At 36.0% G+C, this 20,103-nt stretch overlaps 1 protein-coding gene across 7 annotated transcripts in view; it reads left to right on the top strand.

Annotated features, from left to right (window-relative positions):
• The window catches only part of Naprt (nicotinate phosphoribosyltransferase), a 58,131-nt gene extending 39,599 nt beyond the window's left edge, over positions 1–18,532 (top strand). For 2 of the 7 annotated variants that reach the window (XM_071691672.1, XM_071691676.1), the window contains 2 exons: positions 6,701–6,785; positions 7,075–9,535. In XM_071691672.1, the coding sequence (XP_071547773.1) occupies positions 6,701–6,778 (78 nt within the window). In that variant the 3' untranslated portion in view covers positions 6,779–6,785; positions 7,075–9,535. Of the gene's footprint in view, positions 1–5,498; positions 5,987–6,700 lie in introns of those variants that run through there. The other 5 variants (XM_071691671.1, XM_071691675.1, XM_071691670.1 and 2 more) reach the window with 5 other exon arrangements.
• Positions 18,533–20,103: the final 1,571 nt, after the last annotated feature.

Below are 20,103 nucleotides of genomic sequence, written 5' to 3'. Positions count from 1 at the left end.
TTCTCCATGGTTTCCTGTACATTAATTACTTTATATTCTTATTAGAATTATCTTAACAAATGAAAAATGTAATTATTACAATAATTTGTACAGGAATGTGCTTCACAGTCAACTAAGTTCTTGTAGACATTTTGATTTTAAGATTCCCCATGCATATTGTTAATGAGTTGAAAACTGTCATGTTTTTAGAATCAGTTTTTGCATGAAAACCATGCATTTCTGACTTAACACTCCTCCACAATGATATTTTAAATAACCATAGAGATACCATTCCTTAAAACACTTAATTTCCTGCTCGCAGAATGGACTACTGTATAGACCATCGCACAAATATGTAAAGAAAGTTTTGGTAAGAGAATTATCAGACTTAGAATTAGTGGAGTCAGGAGCATGTCTCTCCATAGTTAACTGTGCACCTTACAATACTGCCACTATACTTTATGTAGCTTTGCTTTAGTCATCCTTCTTTGTCTTGATAGTCATGCTTTAATGGTAATTATTTTTGTAAAATTTCTGGCAGCCATTTGTGTTGCAACACCAAAAGGAAGTTGCATATGATGCTTCAGAAATGCATGGACAGCGTCATGAGTGGGACAGATGTCATGACCAGTTAAAACTAGTTATGGTGGGACATTAGTAGCAGTTATATAATGACAGCCTAATGAGATTTTAGTGGTACTCCTTATGGAATTCATACCCTTGTTGCTTCTTATATTGGAAAAGATTCTTCCTTGTAATGATTTTATGTTTTTTCTTCTCAAGTACATAATTCAGAGCAGCAATATTATGCTAAAGAAATAAGGAATATTTTTTCCCACTGATGTTTCTTTCTATTTATTCATAGCGACACAGCAACCCACATAATAGTCAGGCACACTTCCATCTCTTCACTTGCCCTCAGTAACTGAACATATTTGTTTCGTATTTCTTCCTCTGTCAAAAGCTTTCCATTTTTCCTCAGTAACACCCTTCCATGGGTATACTTAGAAATGTAATCTTTTTTTTACCCCTTATGCATATTTATTTATATTGCAAACAGTTACTGCTGCACTTGTCAGAATAGACACCCAGAATTCTCCCAAGAATTTCAATCATATTGGCAGTTTTACATTTTAAAGTTGTGAAGATTTCTGGTAACCAGAGAATTTTAGGAAGACTCTATATGCACCATCATGCTCTTAATGCATGTAATAGTCACCCGATTTATAAATGTTCATAGAAAAATTTAGTTGTTGAAGAACCTTTATCAACTCTGTCATTAATATTTAACTCATTATCTTTATTGTTCATTAACTTTATAATACTTTGTGGATGTACCTATATTTTCTTTCATTTAAAAAAATTTAGTTAGAAATTTTAGAATTCTGTTTGAGGAGTAGTGCTATAGCTCCATCCATATGGAAATGGGTTTGATTCTTCGGCTAGCTTAAGAAGAAAGAACATAAATGAACTACATTATGCTTGTGAGTGGTCACTGTGTCATGTCAAGACCATGAAAGAAATGCAAGGTAGCATATTTACTTGTGGGAATTGGGCATTTCTGCACTTTGCCAACCCACACTGTGGGTTAGGGTCTGGAGGCCCAAGTTCTGCAAAACGATTCCCTCAAAAGTTTCATTCTTGTTGCCCTTGATTCATCTATGTAAATGAGATTGTACATTGGCAGTTGATAGATAGATGGCTAGAAATACAAAAAAAATCTCTCTGGGATTGCAAGAAATGACATTCCTGGCTAAGAAAATGGAAATGTATTTATTTCTTCTTTGGCTGTCATATTTCATTTAGAATCCTTAAAAGATGAGTTCCCTTATGAAAATACTATATTTACCTATTTGTACGGTGCAGGAATATTTCATATTCATAGAGCATATTTCTTGAACTCTCTATACCAATAAGGAGTCTTTTAAGCTTTGTAAACTTCTGGGATTCATAGTTTCCAAGTTTAACCTATTCTAAAAATCTATCACCCTTACAGTAAAACAATACATTTTTACATCCTTACTAATTTCGTTCTTGTGGTTACTGGTTACTGTGGTGCTAGATCTGTTCACCATCAGCATCGTCTAACTTATTCAGAAACTTAAAAAATGTAATCAAGCTCTCAACTCTCATTCCTCCTCGGCAGACAAATTTGCAGCTGTGAGTCTCCCATCATAGCTCAATTCTCTTACCCTTAAATGATAAGCATGATCCCAAAAGTCCATCATAGTATGTGGAGAAGAATCCCCAAAGAAATGATAGATAAGCATTCAAAGGTAACAGAAAACACACAGAAAATTATATTATTACCTTTTTGTTGGCCTAGTCCATTGTTAAATAAGGGATAAAGAAGCGTGTGGATGACAATTTTGACTACCCGATATAAGAGAAGGATATCAGGGGGCATCTTTGCAGCCCTCCCTCTTATGTACATAATCTCTAATCTTGCTGAAGTCATTCTCTAAGTTGCTTATTTCCTCACATTTCTCATGTTATTTCTGTTAGCTTTCCTAACCAACTGTTACACTTCATAAATGTCCCTTCTAGTAACTTAGGTCATCTAACAATCAACATACTTTTACCTGGGTCACCATTTATGTATGAACTGTGACCACTGACTGTGTACCTGTAAATGAGGTTGTAAGAGTACTGAGGGGAGCAGAATTTTTCCCATGCTTTTCTAGTGATGGGACAGACCCTTGTGAGCCACTAATGTTATGATAAGTCAGCTGGATATTCAAGAAGAGGGAGGAAATGTTAGAATATCAATTAATTTGGCAACTATTTCCAGAACATCAGTTGATGCTGGCCACCATTACCTGAGGACAGTTATTGATGTCATCCACTTTTTAAAGATTTAATTTTCTGGTACCATCTTAGTTGCTCGTCTCTGGACCCTCTCAATCAGATCTTTGTTTTTCTTTTGGTGCATTGACCAAACTTGAGAAGCATGATTCAATTTTGGTCTACTATGTGTCATAAAATGTTTACTTCCAAAGATTTCTTGATCCATATACTTAAATGAAGATTGTAAAATTTTAAGGCACCTTTGGAGAATTTAGTATTGGTGAGATATAACATTACATTCATAAACAACTGTTACCTTCCCCTTCAGTTCACATTCCTTTCCTCATGGGAATATCAGCTGGCTTCCATCAAGGATATTGACAGCTAAACCCGTTTGTGTATGCTCTTCTCTTGCCTAATGTGCTGCAAGCAAGTGGCCTTTTTCTATCAGTTTTAATTAAAGCCAATCTTTACCAGGTGCATATTCCAAGTAAGGCTATATTTAATCCTTGTAACCTTTAATGTTTCATGGAATGGTCAAATGAATTAGCGTGTTCTATTTTGATGGATTCAGAATTACCCACCATGTCTCCAACATTACAATCAAAGAATCGGGAGTCAGGAGAAAAGTGAGCTGAGGTATGAATTACTCAGTTGAATATTTGGTGTAAGAGTAGATAAAGTTAGGGACTGAAGAAAAACATTTATGGAAAGAAGAAAGAGGGTCAGTGATAAGACAGAACCCTGAGGGACATCATTGTTGACAGGATAAGACATAGAATACAGTTCTTCACCAACTCCTGCAATAGCATAGTTAGAAAGGAAGCCATGTATCAGAGATCAAAGAAAAGTAGAAAAACCAAAAAAAGGATATCTAGAAAGAAAAGACATTCCACTTCATATTAAATGTTTTAGAAATATTAAGGACCATGATAAGAGAATCACCAAAATCCCTGAAAGGGGAAAACCAAAGGTTACACTAGATGTTGCACTGCAAAAAAAGTATAATGATCTAAAAGACTGAAATGAGATTTTACAAGTTTAAGAAAGTGAGAATTATGGAAAGTTTCAAAGAATTGGAAGAAGGAAGAAGTGAGATTTACCTCACCCATCTCTGCACCTTGATGTCTTAGGCTTGGGTGGGTTGCTGTAGTCATTGAGCCCAGTAAATGAGCATGTGTCAGGTTCATGTTTGTAGTGGTTTAAAGAGATAAGGCCACATGGATACTCCTAATTAGGGGTGTAAAATAGTATTTTAACATTCCTTTGAGAAAGTGTTCCTCAGATGCTCATCAGGATAGTAGAGAGATGGTTTTTCATCCTTCAGAGCTAACATTTCTCTTTTTTCTGTATCCATAACAGAGTTTCCTGCTGTCAAAATAGGATGAAGTATACTTAATGATGTGGAAATAAAAATCAAAGCAAAGAATCCATATACTTCATCTGTGAAAAGGTTATTATGGTAATTGCCATATTTGGATGGACTGCAGACTTCTTAAACTGCACTAGACTTTGTGTAAAGAATATAGTTTATCTTTTGAGAAAGGCTTTGTGTTATCTTTGTTAAAGCATATAGGTACACTGTACAAATATGAAAGGAGAAAAAGAAAGGTATGGTGTGACTCTCACCTTTTTCACCAGAAGCCAAGTAGACATATGAAAGTGTCAGTTGTTTGACTTCCCAGTCATTCTTCTCCATACATTCCTATCCTTATACTCTTGGCTTTTCCAACTTTGTCCAGTGACATCGCCTTCTTTAAGCTAGCTTTGATGCCCTTACTCCACCCCATTCAGGGAGATCCTGCTGAAAGTCTTCCCTATGAGGTTCAGTTTAACTACTTCTTTGGCACACTGTAATATTTAGTCATAACTATCACATTTTCATTTTCATTTTTATGGCAAGGTTCATTTAGAATTACATATAAAGATTTGAGTACTGATGCTGAGTAGCATAGGACTGTTAGGATTAGCAGCAGTTACCAGAATGCTCACTTATACAGCATAGACATACATACATGTAAAGACATTGTACATGGCATGTATATACAGTGTCAAAGAGATAGAGCAACATGAATGTAATCACACACACACACACACACAAAAAAAAAAAATCCTACAAAAGGCCAAAACTAGAATGTTTCTCAAGTTTGGTCACCACACTTAAAGAAGCACTAAGACTTAATAGAGAAGGTCCAAAGGTTTCTTGTTGAAAAAGATAGGGGAAAAGTACTTTATAATATGAGTAGTGGATTAATAGAATAAAATAACTGAAGACATGGTTAATATGGACAGTATACAGAAATTTAAGAAGTATGATAGTTGGAAAAGTTCAAAAGATGAGGCTACATGAGTGAAAAAACTTTTCCTGTGCAGTTCAATTAAGTATCAACATGGGTGAACAAGTATTGTTTAGTGTAATGGTGGTAGATGGTTCAAATAAATTAAGGGATAAAACTGTAAATGCTGTAAGTATACAAATGTTCGAGATAGTTCAAGAGATGGGACCCTAAAAGTGTAGAATTGAGATCTCTCTGTACTGCACAAATAGGTAATTACATTTCTGGACTATCAGAAGTGTAATTCCTTTAGAGCCCATCCTATGTATCATGGTGTCCTAAAGGTCTGTTGTTATCATATTCCTCTTATATGTTAGTTCTGAAATAGGATATTAATTGAACAATGTATTACATTAAACAAAATTTTCAACATAATAATTTGGGTTGTATCGCCAGGAGGAATCACCAAGTAGTGGCAGTCACTCCTTCATCACCTGCCACCATCACCTAGAGTTCCCCCTTCAACCTCATTCATGGAGTTTGAGTTGGTTTTTACTTATTGTAAAATGATGCCACCTTTGACTAGCTGTCATCCAATATTACCCAGCATGGTTTTTTCTAATTTTTATTCCATTATTACATCACTTTTTTATGAACACTGGATGAGCAGAACACTAGATGGTGGGTCATTAGGAGCAAGGACCAGTTGTACCTGTACATTTATTATATCTGGGAACATAAACCCTATTTTTTTCCATTTATTCTTCAGTTTATTATGCAATTTTATCATGTCTAAGAACATAACCCTGTTTTCCCATTCATAATTCAGTTTATATGACATACTTTTATTTACAATAGTGTTTTCTGGGAACATAACTACCATATTATAAAAGGGTTCACTCTATATGTGCAGGGAATATAAATGAAATAAAGAAAACTTCCTTCAAGATGACATGCAATAGGTTGTCACTTGTTTTCCTGACACCAGTTTCCTGTTATGAATCTAAGTGTCCTATCCTGAAGATTGGAACTTGCAGACTATTCCATTAGATCACAAACTCAGCCCAGTGAGTCCTTACCTTACTGGACTAAATGTGTAACATAATAGATCTTTGGAAAATTTTCCATTAGAACACAATCTGTCTCGTGGGTCCAAAAGATTTGTTAGAAGCTGAATTTCCTTCCTTTAGAGTCCATTAGAACAGGGTTACACTGGAAAATAGGGGATATGCATATGTAAAACTAGCTATTGTACATGGGGAGAAAGTGAATGTTCCTGGCACTGAAAAGTTCATTAACCTACACCATGGAAATAGGAGGTTAAGCGACAGGGCCCCACGAGTCCAAAGCTCCCTCTCCATTTGAAAAATAAGAATTTACTCACAAATACATGTACAACATGCACGCATGCATGCATGTGCAAACAAACAAACACAGGCAAAACTTGTTAATGTAAATTTACAAGCATCATCTTTGCATATATTTGTTTTCCAGTTAATAGTTAGGTAATTGATATAAAACAGTTTTAGGTAGGAGATTTGGATAATCCCAGTTATTGAATTGTGGATAACTGAAGTTGCATCATTTGCTCACAGTACCTTCCACATGTAGAATTATAGTTTTGCTAATAAAACTAAATACAGTATTTTTATTTCTAGGTAGGAGTTACGGACGACTTGTATAACTTCTTACATGACTTGTGGCTTCAGAATGCTCCCATTGGTGAGCTGTTTTAGTTGTCAGGTATGGTAATCACTGTATTGAATGGTTTCATGTCTTATACCAAAATTTAACATCATCTGCTTTCACCATGTTATCAGTATGAAATTTATAATATTCTTATGTAAAGATTTATTTTGAGATATGCTTTTAAAAGGTAACTTAATGCTTCTAGGGAATATATAATGCAGTAGAGTATCTTTAAGAACTGCTTTACTTTTTAAGTTTAGTAGAACTTTTTAACTCGTGAAAGTTTTTTCATAGAATAAGGCTGGGAGACACTAATACTCATGTATCTGGTGTGTTATTGAAGGTGACTAAGAGGGGGCTGAAGAATTCCCCTTTTTATAACTACTTTCCAAAGGAGCCAAGTGAAGATTTTTCCTTTGAAGACCAGTTGTCTGTTCCTGCTGCTACCTTGTTAAGGTGGGAAATGGCAGACAAGAATGAAAACAATGAGGATATAAAGGATTATTAATTTTGTTGTAGTACTGTTTTCTGATATATATTCAGTCACACTGCATAAATATAGTGAATATGGTTCAGATTCTAAGGAAGTCATATCCCTAGCGGAAACTGCCGCCAGTAGTGTGATAATTTTAACAGCTGTTGCGAGTAGTGTAGATGCAAATTGCATTTTCTGACATAATCCTCTTAAAAAGCTTTGCATCACAGTGCGAGTCAATTTTGTCAAGTCATGTCCATACTAGCCAACAGTCTCAGAATAGCTGTCTTTCAGAATAGCTGTCTTGAAGGAAGAATTTGGTATTATTATCAAGACGTACAAATTTGCCAATGCCAATATCTTCCATGAGTGATAAAGTTGGTTAAGAGTAAAGGATTTACAGAATTAGAAATTGTTAGTACATACAAGGATAGAAAGGCTGCATATGCTTGTCTATTAGAAGGTTGGTATAGAAGCCTTCTATAGTTTTGATAGTATATGTTCAGATGCTGTGAGTGATAGAATAGGTTTAGATTCCCCTCACCAAAACTCAGAGAATGTTATGTATTTTGTTTGCCAACATTAATAGCAGAATTATTGTTCATTGATAACTTATGGCAGCTACAGTGAAACTGTTGACTGGTGTAATGTGTAAAGGAGTAGGTATTGCTTAAGAAGGGTTGACTTGACTATTCTTAATATTACTATTTATTGTCTTATAGTTGCTTTGACCTTCAACAACCCTTATCATAGGGTCCTTCTGTGACAGCAGTTTTATTACTTCCTTTACATGAAGAAAGTAATGTTTTGAGTATATAATGCAAAATAAGTAGTTAAATTGGTTAATGAGTACCTTTTGAATCAAATGTTGTTTTCAGTAAACAGTCTTTCCAGTGAGTAAACCATCAAGTAATGAGGGATAATCATATATAATGAGAAAACAACAGTATATCAAGTGGAAATCTATTGAAACAAAATGTTACTAATTCCATATGTATAAATGCATATATTTTAGTTATACACCCCCTTTTATGGGGCTCCTGCAGCTTCACAACTGCATCCCATTAAGAGCAAAGATGGCCTCCTTTAGAATGATAAAAGGTTATCTAAAAGACTGTGACTGTACTCTTTTCTGTCTATTGATGATGATACAGTCTTGCCAAAGTGATTCTCACTTGCAGAGTAACCACTTGCAGACAGAGTCCAGTGCCTTTATGTGTATGTACCTTACATTACCACATACCTTAGGAGCTCCTTCTATGGGACTCGAGCAGTGCTCAGGAGGGTGGCTCTGTCCACTGGGCAGGGTTACAGATTAAAGAGTGTGTTATGCTGAGTATGCCTTTGTGGGGTGACCACAGAATAATTGAGGAGTAAGTGTTTAGCATCTTCACTATAGACATTGCATCTTGGACATAATGGGTCTTCTAACATGTCGAATTGGTGCTTGTAGTGCTTAAGAGATGGGTGATGTCCAAGATCTGGATGAGAAAGGACAACATGCTTAGGGAGTGTAGTTCGATGAATTTATGTCTGGTAGAGTGGTATCTTAGGATTAGGTTAAGAGGGCAGTTAGTCACTGCTCTTTTGGTCATTTGGGTTTATGTATGTTTTATCAATGTGTTTGTTGGAAGAGAGGGAATTTTTTAGTATAGGTTGATAAAGTGTGAGACATGGTAAAGCTATTATTTCTACTTAGGGGCTGGTAGTTAGTTATGGAGTGGTCTGGATGAGAAGAGTCTGCTGCTTTTGCAAAGAGCCGACACAAGATAGCACTTGTGGTTTCATTGCAAGTGAACAGTCATCGTTGGTAAGGTTGTATCATTGGAGTAAAATCATTTCTAACTTGATCAACCCTTCTCACACAACATACTGTCCTCAGACACTACATTTCCAACACATTCCCCCTCTTTAATATATTCTCATCTAGATCTCATGCCTTGCATCCATACAATACTGTTGGGACTAGTATACCTTCAGACATGCCCATCTCTGCCCTCCTAGATGGTGAGCTTACCACACATTCCACACCAGTCTGTGTCTGCTTGTGGTTACACTGCGAGAGAAGTCACATTTGGTAAGGTTTTATCATCAGAGTAAAATCTCTTCAGAAACATGACCAAGATGCAACTCCTACACACAACACCTAATCCTCAGTTGTCCCGTGCTTACCAAACACAAAGGTACACATCACCAGACTTCTTGACCTGTGGTCCTACCCATTGAATAAGGATGGCTTCCTCAGTGCTGCAGAAGCCCTACATAAGGGTATTCAAGGGCAGAAAGGTAATTGTTTGTAGATATAAATATATACATGTTGAATATAAAATGGTTTTTTGAAAACCTGAAACTCCCAACATCTGTGGACCAACACATTCAAGATTATCATAAGTGTCAAGTGTGAGTTTCCAGAGTTGGCCTTTTTGTATACCATGCTGTAGATTTCACTGTCTGAACATATGGCAGTAAAGCTCTGTGGTTTTCTCAGTTGTTTGTGAAATATTTTCATTAAGTACACCAATATAATAGAATCAAGAAAATATTTGATTGATATTCTGGATGTAGGATTGCAAAGGGGAAAGCATATTATATTTAGTAATATACAGTATTTAGAAATCCTATCAAAATTAGATGACATCAGTGTGTCACCTGGTTTGGGTCTTATGGTATTGGTAACATGACTGTATCATTAAGAGGTATCATGGAAAGCTTGTAAAATTAAGTGTGAATCTAATAATGGCATTTCTAATCATAAAATGCTTGAATCTTGAGACTTGTGTGCAAATTGTTTAAACAACAGTGCAATGAAGGCATACCCATTTCTGTGCCAGTTTTGTGTGAAAAGGCCAGAGTTCCATCACAAAGTACAATCTAGTTAGCCTTGTGGCTTTGCAGCTGGATGATTTAACAAACCTAAGTTGCATAATGGCATCTGCTTCCTCAAGACCTATGGTGAAAAACTCCCACCTGGTAAACTGGTGGAGGAAAAATTGATGATTTTAATATATTCATGGAAAATGAAAACTATTCTCTAAAAGAGAATAACATTGCAGATGAAACAGGACTCATGGCATTGTTTTAAAGAAAAGAAAAAAAAATGCTTGCTGTGGCAGGTGAAAATTTAGTATATGGCATGGAGGAGGCAAAATGGGTGAGTGACTGTTTGCATGTGGAAACATGGTAGGTACACAATTTTGCAAACTCAGTATGCAAGTGGTTGCACAAGATCATTTACTCTACTTCAAATAACACATGTAACTGCCTTGAAATCCAGTGCAGAATATTCAGCTCAAATCCCTGTTGAAATAAGCTGAATTGATTTAGTGTACCTTTGGTATTTGTCATTATCCTAAGATATTTTTTACTAAATAATGCAACACTTTTTAGTTCCAGCCTTCAAACATCATTTTGTTTTTTCCTGATGCTGGTAATGAAATACTACGTACTGAAGCCTTTTGTAATGCAGAGATGGTGCACAAGTTTGAGCGGCATTACTTAGCATACGGTGTTAAAGTTGCAATCACAACTTTAAGGTGGAAATCACAGAATCTTGCTTAAAAATTGGCTAGATTTATTTGTGTGACCTGACACTATTTTTATTTGGTTACGAATCTTATAGTTTTTACTTTTATATGGATAGAAAATTAAGGAGACAGAATTACTTTTGGTCCCACCCAGCAGAGCTTTTAACCATATTTGCATGTTGTGCCTACCAATTTACCAAAATGAAAGGTATAGTATTAATATTAAAATTCTTAAAAAAAATTTAGGTGTAATGAGATATTCTCTTTCTCTCTCTCTATCAATTGTCATTATTAAAGCTGCTCCAAGTTCCATGATGTGGATCAGGTACACAAGCCATTTAAAGTTCTCAAACGTATTTTCACCCCACAGTTAGTGTTAAAGTGAAACATGAACTTCCATAATTAAATAGTCCTGACTCTTCCTCACTGTAAACTCATTTCATATGTCAGTTAAGACCATTATCTTCATTTACGCCACCTAACAACGCAAAATGTTTCCATTTCATTCAGCCAGAAATCATTCCTCTCGTATCCATATCTGAAATACCACTAGCCCTGAACAATTCTCTTGTTACATCAAACAATCTCTTTCAGAGTCTGCCTTTCCTCCTTTTACCTTCAACTGTACTATAAATGTCATTAAGAAAAACAAAATGCTCTAACCATTTTCTAGAAAACTTCAAAAATAAAAATTTTCAGTCTTTTCACATAACCTTGCACTGTGGGCTTTTACGTCACATGGGGAACAAATTTAAGTTGCAGATGGGATTGCATGTGAAACAACAGTGCAACCAAATCTGATTCAGCCTCAGATTCCATAAGTCTTTCAAGCTAGATGCAGTTCATGTTATGGAATGCAGTGTCTAGCTTCATGATGTAACAACTGAGGAAACCATTGAACTCATTTACTGAGAAAGAGGTGCTGAGCCTTCAGTTTTTATCCCTAATAAGTTTGAATGGAGAAAAATTGGAAGTGAAGTGAAGTGTTTTAGATATCTGGGAGTGGACTTAGCAGTGGATGGAACCATGGAAGCGGAAGCGAGTCAGAGGGAGGGGGAGTGGGAGAGGGTTCTGCGAGCAATGAAGAATGTGTGGAAAGGGAGAACATTATCTCAGAGAGCAAAAATGGTTATGTTTGAAGGAATAGTAGTTCCAACAGTATTATATGGTTGTGGAGCATGGGGTTGTACGGTGGAGGGTGGACGTGTTGGAAATGAAATGTTTGAGGACAATATATGGTTTGAAGTGGTTTGATCGAGTAAAATGTAAGGGTAAGAGAGATGTGTGATCATAAAAAGTATACGGTTGAGAGAGCAGAAGAGGGTGTGTTGAAATGTTTTGGACATATGGAGAGAATGAGTGAGGAAAGGTTGACAAAGAGGATATATAAGTCAGACGTGGAGGGAACAAGACGTGGGAGACCAAATTGAAGGTGGACGGATGGAGTGAGAAACATTTTGAGTAATTGGGGCCTGAATGTAAAAGGGTGAGAGGAATGCAAGGAATACAGTGAATTGAAACAATATGGTATACCAGGGTCGACTGGCTGTCAGTGGATTGAACCAGGGCATGTGAAACGTCTAGGGTAACCCATGGAAAGGTATGTGGGACCTGGATGTGGATAGGGAGCTGTGGTTTCGATGCATTACACTTGACAGCTAGAGACCGAGTGCGAACGAATGTGACCTTTTTTGTCTGTTTCCTGGAGCTACCTTGCTGAAGTGGGGGGGAAGTGATGCTGTGGCCTTGTGTGGCAGGGTGGCACCAGGGATTAAAGGCAAGCAAGTATGAATATGAACATGTGTATGTATGTAAATGTCTGTGTATGTATTCATTTATTCATTTATCATACTTTGTCTCTGTCTCCTACGCTAGCGAGGTAGCGCAAGGAAACCGACGAAAGAATGGCTCAACCCACTCTCATACACATGTATAAACATAAACGTCCACACACACACATATACATACCTATACATTTCAATGTATACATATATATATATATATATATATATATATATATATATATATATATATATATATATATATATATATATATATATATATACATACACATATATACACATGTACATAATTCATACTTGCTGCCTTTATTCATTCCCATCTGTGTAGGTATATGTATACATATATGTGTATATGTTGATATGCGTATGGGCATTTATGTATATGTGTGTATATGAGTGAACAGGCCATTCTTCATCCGTTTCCTGGCACCATCTCTCTGACGCAGGGAAACACTGATCAATTATAATAAATATATATATAAATAAGAGTGAATCAAACTGCAAATGATAGCACCAGTATCAGCAAACATGATTTTGGCCAGTTAGCCAACATGAAATGATGAATCACTCTCCAACATATTAAATTTTGTCACATCAAACATATTCATGACCTCTTCGAAATTATTTTCTTTCTTAAAAAAAATCATTGCTGATCCGAGGCATAAGCTTCAGATTTAAAAGTCCAAGATGTCATAATGCCAAACAAAATCTAAACCCAAATGGCTTGACCCAAGAATACATTTTATACCAGTGTGTGACTGTAAGCTATTATAGTCTAGAATATAACTTCAAGATAACCTACGAAGTCTAAAAGAATGCATAATCTTATGGAAGTACATATTATGCGGGGGAGTAAATTAGTTGGCATACCCTGTATGTAATACATAATAACTAATGGTGCTTGTCAGTATGGTGTGCTATAAGTGGTGATTAAACATCGCCATCCTTGAGGATACAGCAATGCTCCTTGGTTCTTTTTATTCTGAATATCAGTTGTTCAAATTTAGAGGTGACCTCCAAGTCAAGTTCATTACAAATTACAATCATCCATGTAAGCATCAACAACAAAGAAATACCTCAAATCAGCTGAAGCTACATGATTAAAATGCTGTGATAAATAATGATCACACATTTCTGTGGGACTGGTTGGCATACACTCAAGTGCTATAATCTCCACGAAAGACAAACCCCAGAGATAGTTATCAGATTACTGATATGCACCAGTGGGCTCATCAGCACTGCCTCTGCTTTGCAACTTGTAATAAGGACACAGTAATGGAAATCATTCAAGTTGACATCATATGCCATCTGGCCCGACTAAGGGAGCCTCCCCCTCACAGCATGGTAACATGCTAGTTTTAAATCTGTTGTGTCTGACCAAACGTTTCCTTTGTAAACTGGTCTATTTTCATTTTATTAAGTATAGTTGTAAGATTTTATGGGCAAATAAAAACATTTTAAAATTTGAATAGTTAAACTAGCCTACTTATACCCAAGTTGGGTTAATGAAGTGTGGTTAGATAATGATTTTGCAAATATCTGGTTCCAGTATCATATTACTGGCAGGTTAAGTAGCCACCATTACCATCATACTGATATACACTGTCATCTATAATGGCAGACTATGCATCAAACAATCTACCAAGTAAGAAGCATTTGAACCTTGCTTATCTGTAATGTATGACCATGGTTCATTCATGAGGCCTATATTCCATCTTATGGTTACTCATGAAAGGGGAATCCTAAAGTAAATCCCCATGGTGTATTCTGTAGAATTTGGTTAATACAACCTGAGATGCAACTTAACCTAAGATACAACTTCTAAGATAATGACCACTCTTCCTATTATTTCAGAGGTTTACCTGTAATCCCCATCCAGTTATCAGTTCTCTTGTTATGTATTTGTACAGAACCCTGTAGCAAGCATGTAATACATTCCAATATAATGAAATTTTTTTTCATTACATTTATCTGAAAAAAATCTACCTGTGCCAAAAATAGTACCACAGACTGCAAGCTTTTGAACTCTTATCATTGTCACAATGATCCTTTAGCACGATGTGCACTATTTACATAAAAATAGCATTTCTTTGTTGTTATACTTACTAAGTCTTGTCCCTCTTGATCGTCTTTAGTCAAATTTCAACCTCAAAATATGCTTGAAATTTGCTTTCCAACCTATAACCACTCAGAAAAAGATAATGAGGAAAACTTAAGAGCAAAAGCTATTATTCTTCATAATTAATTTTGATGAAGTCTTCTTTAAGAAAATGATATAGTATGACAGGTATACAAGCGTATATACAAAATTGGTGATCAAGTTACTGGATGTAGACTTGTGTAGCTACTTTCTTTGCCCATTACTGGCACTCGCTTGCCATAAACTGGCCTGTCACTGAACATCATTTCTGTTGTCATCCTTGACGAGGTGCTTTGATCTCAATGTTTAAATTGCAGTATGGGCTGCTTCTAAAGCTTTTCTGGTCTTCATGTTTCCTTCCTCATGAAATCTTTGCATCTCCCTTGTCCACATGGACCACCAGAGCATTTGTGACATGCTGATGTCTTACATGAGCTCCATGGTAATGTTGCCTCACCTGTAAGCAACACAAGTCTTATCATAATTTTTCTCAATCTGCTACACGGGGTCTTGAACACCATACTGTTTTTGTTGCCCCATTCCTTTTTCTAGTCCTCACAGTCTACTATATTCCTGAAGTGTTTGCTATGTCCATGGATGTAGTTTGTAATTATTTGTATGGGGAGGGAGTTTTACATTTATGGTGCCCCATCTTTTGATCATCATACCACTCAAGATATTTTTATAAAAATCCTCCTCCACTGTCCCTTGTAAATGGAGGCCAAGACAGCACAAAGGGTGAACCTATGGCCAATCCATTGTGCGGCTGGTAATCCTCATTGAATTTCCCAACATGATGAACAGCAAAACCAGTCCCATGTTGTTGTCCTCAGGAAGAGTAAATTTGTCCACATGTATGCTCCCCACTGCTCTTTTCACCACCTGTACTGCTCCCTTCAATGGGACAATGATAAAAGGAGACTCAGCATCAAAGCTAGCAAACTTTTTATATCAAAAGCCCAATTCTTTCAGTCTTCTAAAGTTGGTTAAGTGGATTCCACTAATGGATACCAGGGCCTTGGTTATTGGTCCTGCCCACTTGTTTAACCACTGTATCAAAATTAATTTAGAAGAAATTCCTTGCTCATTTCAAGTTTTCCTAGCAACATTTTGCTCATTTGTCACCATGACTAACAACTATGTCAATTCATCAGCAGGTCAGCTTTAGATATGTGACTCAGTCACTAGGGGTTCTAGATCACAATCCTTTGGAAATGGACACTTTGTGGGTAGACAATTGGGAACATGGTATTGGAATCGATATTTACGAAACTAACTTTTACGAGGTACACAGTGTCTTTTCATAAAAAAAAAAAATGGAGAGCAAAACATGCTACCTTATCCAGACTCTGGAAACTGACCTCATTGGCTTTGAGTTTTGTCTGAAAAATAAGGAAGATAAGTTTTTTGAAATCTAAGCTGGAACATTTAAAATGATCCCATTGTTATATCAAAGCCTGCACAACTGTACATATATATATTTATATATATATATATATATATATATATATGTATACTGTATTAATAAGAATCAAGGAGATTCATGTTAAAGCCGTCCGATTTTGGTGTACTTGTGAGTACCTTTTTATTGTTACAAATTATATCAAATGAAATCAATCTTTAGACTATGTTGAGTGATTTCATCTGGCTGTTCATTTAACCCTTTGCACTGTACTGTTTACAATAACAATTACTTAATGCAGTCACGATGAAATTGTGGTCAGCTATCACACAGATTAGTGGCAAGGCTACTTAGGGTAAATCAGTATTATCAGTCGTGTCAGAAGCTCTTAACAGTCATTTGTGATTGGTTAAGACATTATCTCAGGCCTGAATTAGCAAGTCTTTGGAGGGTGTTCTAATTAATTGGCAAAACTAAACATATTCAGATTACAATTTTAAATTTTATCAGACTTGCAGTCAAAACCGTATGCATCCCAGTCCACCCCTTCTCATGGTTGCTACCCATTTGGTTGTTTCTTTTGAACCCCAAAAAAGCAGTTGTCTTCCCATCTGGAGATATTGAAGACAAGGGATGCCTCTTTCATATACGTAGAACAAACTGAATTATTGTTTGATCTTAAAGATATATTCCAATTTTATCTTCAACTCACTCAAGGGCATAAACCAAATATCATACTTTCATGGCATGACAAGCATGAAATACTTCAGTGTGAAGGGTTTTACCTTAAATCTAACTAAAATCAACAGTATACCTTAAATAAATATTAAATGTTATGCTTAAGATTGCCTGCAAGGTATTGGCAGATAAATGCAAAAACATATATAAAAAATAAAAAAGGTCAGAATCAGAGTCACTGTGGCATTCATACATGCCTTTTAACTCTTATAGTTTTAGATTTTTTTGGTATCACAGAAACATTATTATTAGGCCTACAAGACTTTTTTCTCAGCCTCATAGGAAATAAATACTGGTACATCTTTCAGTGACCTTAGGATTGGATTGAATTATAAAATTTAGGCTTACAAGCAAAGCACTGGAGCATCTAAGCTATTCAGCGCTCTTGATACAGTTTAAACTATTATATCTTGGAAATTCACTTTAACTCAAACAAATGGCCAATTTCAGTTTTGAAAGAACAGGAAAGGAAAAACGAAAAGTATAGGAGGGAAAATAGCCTACATGTGTTCATCTGAGAGCTCAAGCTTGACCTTTCCAGTATGGTTAAACCTACCAGGGAAAGGAAAATCCCCGCTACCATAGCTCAAGCCATCACTGCTCCACACAAACCCCACCACTGCATTAAGGTCCATGTAGATTGGGGGGTCAGTGGCCTTAGAGGCCATATGGGAAAGCTTCTGGAATACTGATTGGCCCCTCATGGCACTGAAGGATAATAGTGTCTGCTTCTTTAGAAATCTACATAAAGGAAAGAGATCATCTTTATAATCTTCAAAAATACTTCCCATAACTGCAATCCATGGATAAACTTTGAGTGCAAAGGGTTAATTTTAAAGGTACTGTATATTATAAAATTCTTTCCGCAAGGGTTTAATTTTAAAATAAGTATTGTTTAAAATATTTCAGTTTAAAACATTATATGTATTTAGACGAAATGAATTTAAGATACTATATAAGTTAGTAACAATATATGTATTTGGATGCATCTTATAATATGGGACTGTAATATAATAATAGGTAAATACATGTAATAAATGTAATTACAGTAAATGAGAAATCACTAAAAAATCTCAAGTATCAAATGGTTACATGTAAAGTTGTGCATAATACTTTGTCAGTTGTATCAGCGATTATTCTGTTTAGAAAAAAAGCGGAATCCTTGCATTTTTTTTTTAAATTGTGCAATTTTGATAGTAAACTTGAGGTAGGGTTGCTTCTTATGCAGCTCTTGACAATACACTTTCATCGATTCAGTTTTATAACCAGTTTGCAAAGCTTATTAGTTTTACCAAGAGTTATGTCTTTCAGTTCCAGTGGTGATTGATGTATTCCATTAAGGATGGAAAGTGCATTATTACTTTTAAGTTGAAGTATACTGATTAGTACAGTATGTTTTATTTCCTTTTTAAATTTATGTATGCAACATCACAGGAATTTCCTTGGATATGCACCAAATCATAGTCACTGGTAGAAGAGGAAGTTCTCTTATTGTTGACTTGTTGCAAATAAATATACACATTAATTTTGTTTCCTTTAGACAGTGTTAACATTATCGTATGTAACCAGATAAGACAAAATGATTTTCATCATATAGAAGAAACGCTTATTAGATCAGATCAGTATCATATCAGAGTCTTGAACTTGTACATGTCAGGCATGTTCAGGAATGTATGAAAACTACCAATATGAAAAACAATAAAAACAATAAAATACCAATTATATGTCTTTTCTTATATGATTTAACTATTTTTCATACATGTTTACCATTTCCCATGTTAGATTAGATTACAGAAGTTACGATTATAAGCCAAAAACTGGAGCTTCAAAGGCTATTCATCACTCTGAATACAATTTAAAATAATGTTTTAGATATTAAAAAAAAAAATTTTTCACTCCATCTTTCCACCTCCAATTTGGTCTCCCACTTCTCCTTGTTCCCTCCACCTCTGACATATATCCTCTCGGTCAATCTTTCCTCACTCAATTCTCTCCATGTGACCAAACCATTTCAACACACCCTCTTCTGCTCTCTCAACCACACTCTTTTTATTACCACAAATCTCTCTTATCCTATTATTACTTACTCAATCAAACCACCTCACACCACATATTGTCCTCAAACATCTCATTTCCAGCACATCCACCCTCCTCCGCACAACTCTATCCATAGCCCACACCTTGCAACCATATAACATTGTTGGAACCACTATTCCTTCAAACATACCCATTTTTGCTGTCCTAGATAATGTTCGACTTCCACACATTCTTCAACGCTCCCAGAACTTTCGCCCCCTCCCCCACCCTATGATTCACTTCTGCTTCCAAGGTTCCATCCGCTGCCAAATCCACTCCCAGATATCTAAAACACTTCACTTCCTCCAGTTTTTCTCCATTCAAACTTACCTCCCACTTGACTTGTCCCTTAACCCTACTGTACCTAATAACCTTGCTCTTATTCACATTTACTCTCAGCTTTCTTCTTTCACACACTTTACCGAACTCAGTCACCAGCTTCTGCAGTTTCTCACCCGAATCAACCACCAGCGCTGTATCATCAGCGAACAACAACTGACTCACTTCCCAAGGTCTCTCATCCACAACAGACTGCATACTTGCCCCTTTCCAAAACTCTTGCATTCACCTCCCTAACAACCCCATCCATAAACAAATTAAACAACCATGGAGACATCACACACCCCTGCCACAAACCAACATTCACTGAGAATCAATCACTTTCCTCTCATCCCACTCGCACACATGCCTTACATCCTCGACAAAAACTTTTCACCGCTTCTAACAACTTGCCTCCCACACCACATATTCTTAATACATTCCACAAAGCATCTCTATCAACTCTATCGTATGCCTTCTCGAGATCCATAAATGCTACATACAAAATCATTTGGTTTTCTATTGCTACATACAAAACCATTTGGTTTTCTAAGTATTTCTCACATAAATTCTTCAAAGAATGTATGGAAATGAATAAAGGCAGACAGTATTAATTATGTACATGTGTATATATGTATATGTCTGTGTGTGTATATATATGTATACGTTGAGATGGATAGGTATGTATATTTGCATGTGTGGACATGTATGTATATACATGTGTATGTGGGTGGGTTGGGCCATTCTTTCATCTGTTTCCTTGCGCTACCTCGCTAAATAACATACATATTTTTTTTTTGCTTTGTTGCTGTCTCCCGTGTTTGTGAGGTAGCACAAGGAAATATATAAAGAATATATGGTGTGAGAGGCAAGTTTTTAGAAGCAGTGAAAAGGATG

The sequence above is a fragment of the Panulirus ornatus genome, chromosome 51 (assembly GCF_036320965.1).
Source record: "Panulirus ornatus isolate Po-2019 chromosome 51, ASM3632096v1, whole genome shotgun sequence".
Classification (NCBI taxonomy): domain Eukaryota; kingdom Metazoa; phylum Arthropoda; class Malacostraca; order Decapoda; family Palinuridae; genus Panulirus; species Panulirus ornatus.
The sequence above is the reverse complement of the archived record's forward strand: the minus strand, read 5'-3'. Positions and strand labels throughout refer to the sequence as shown.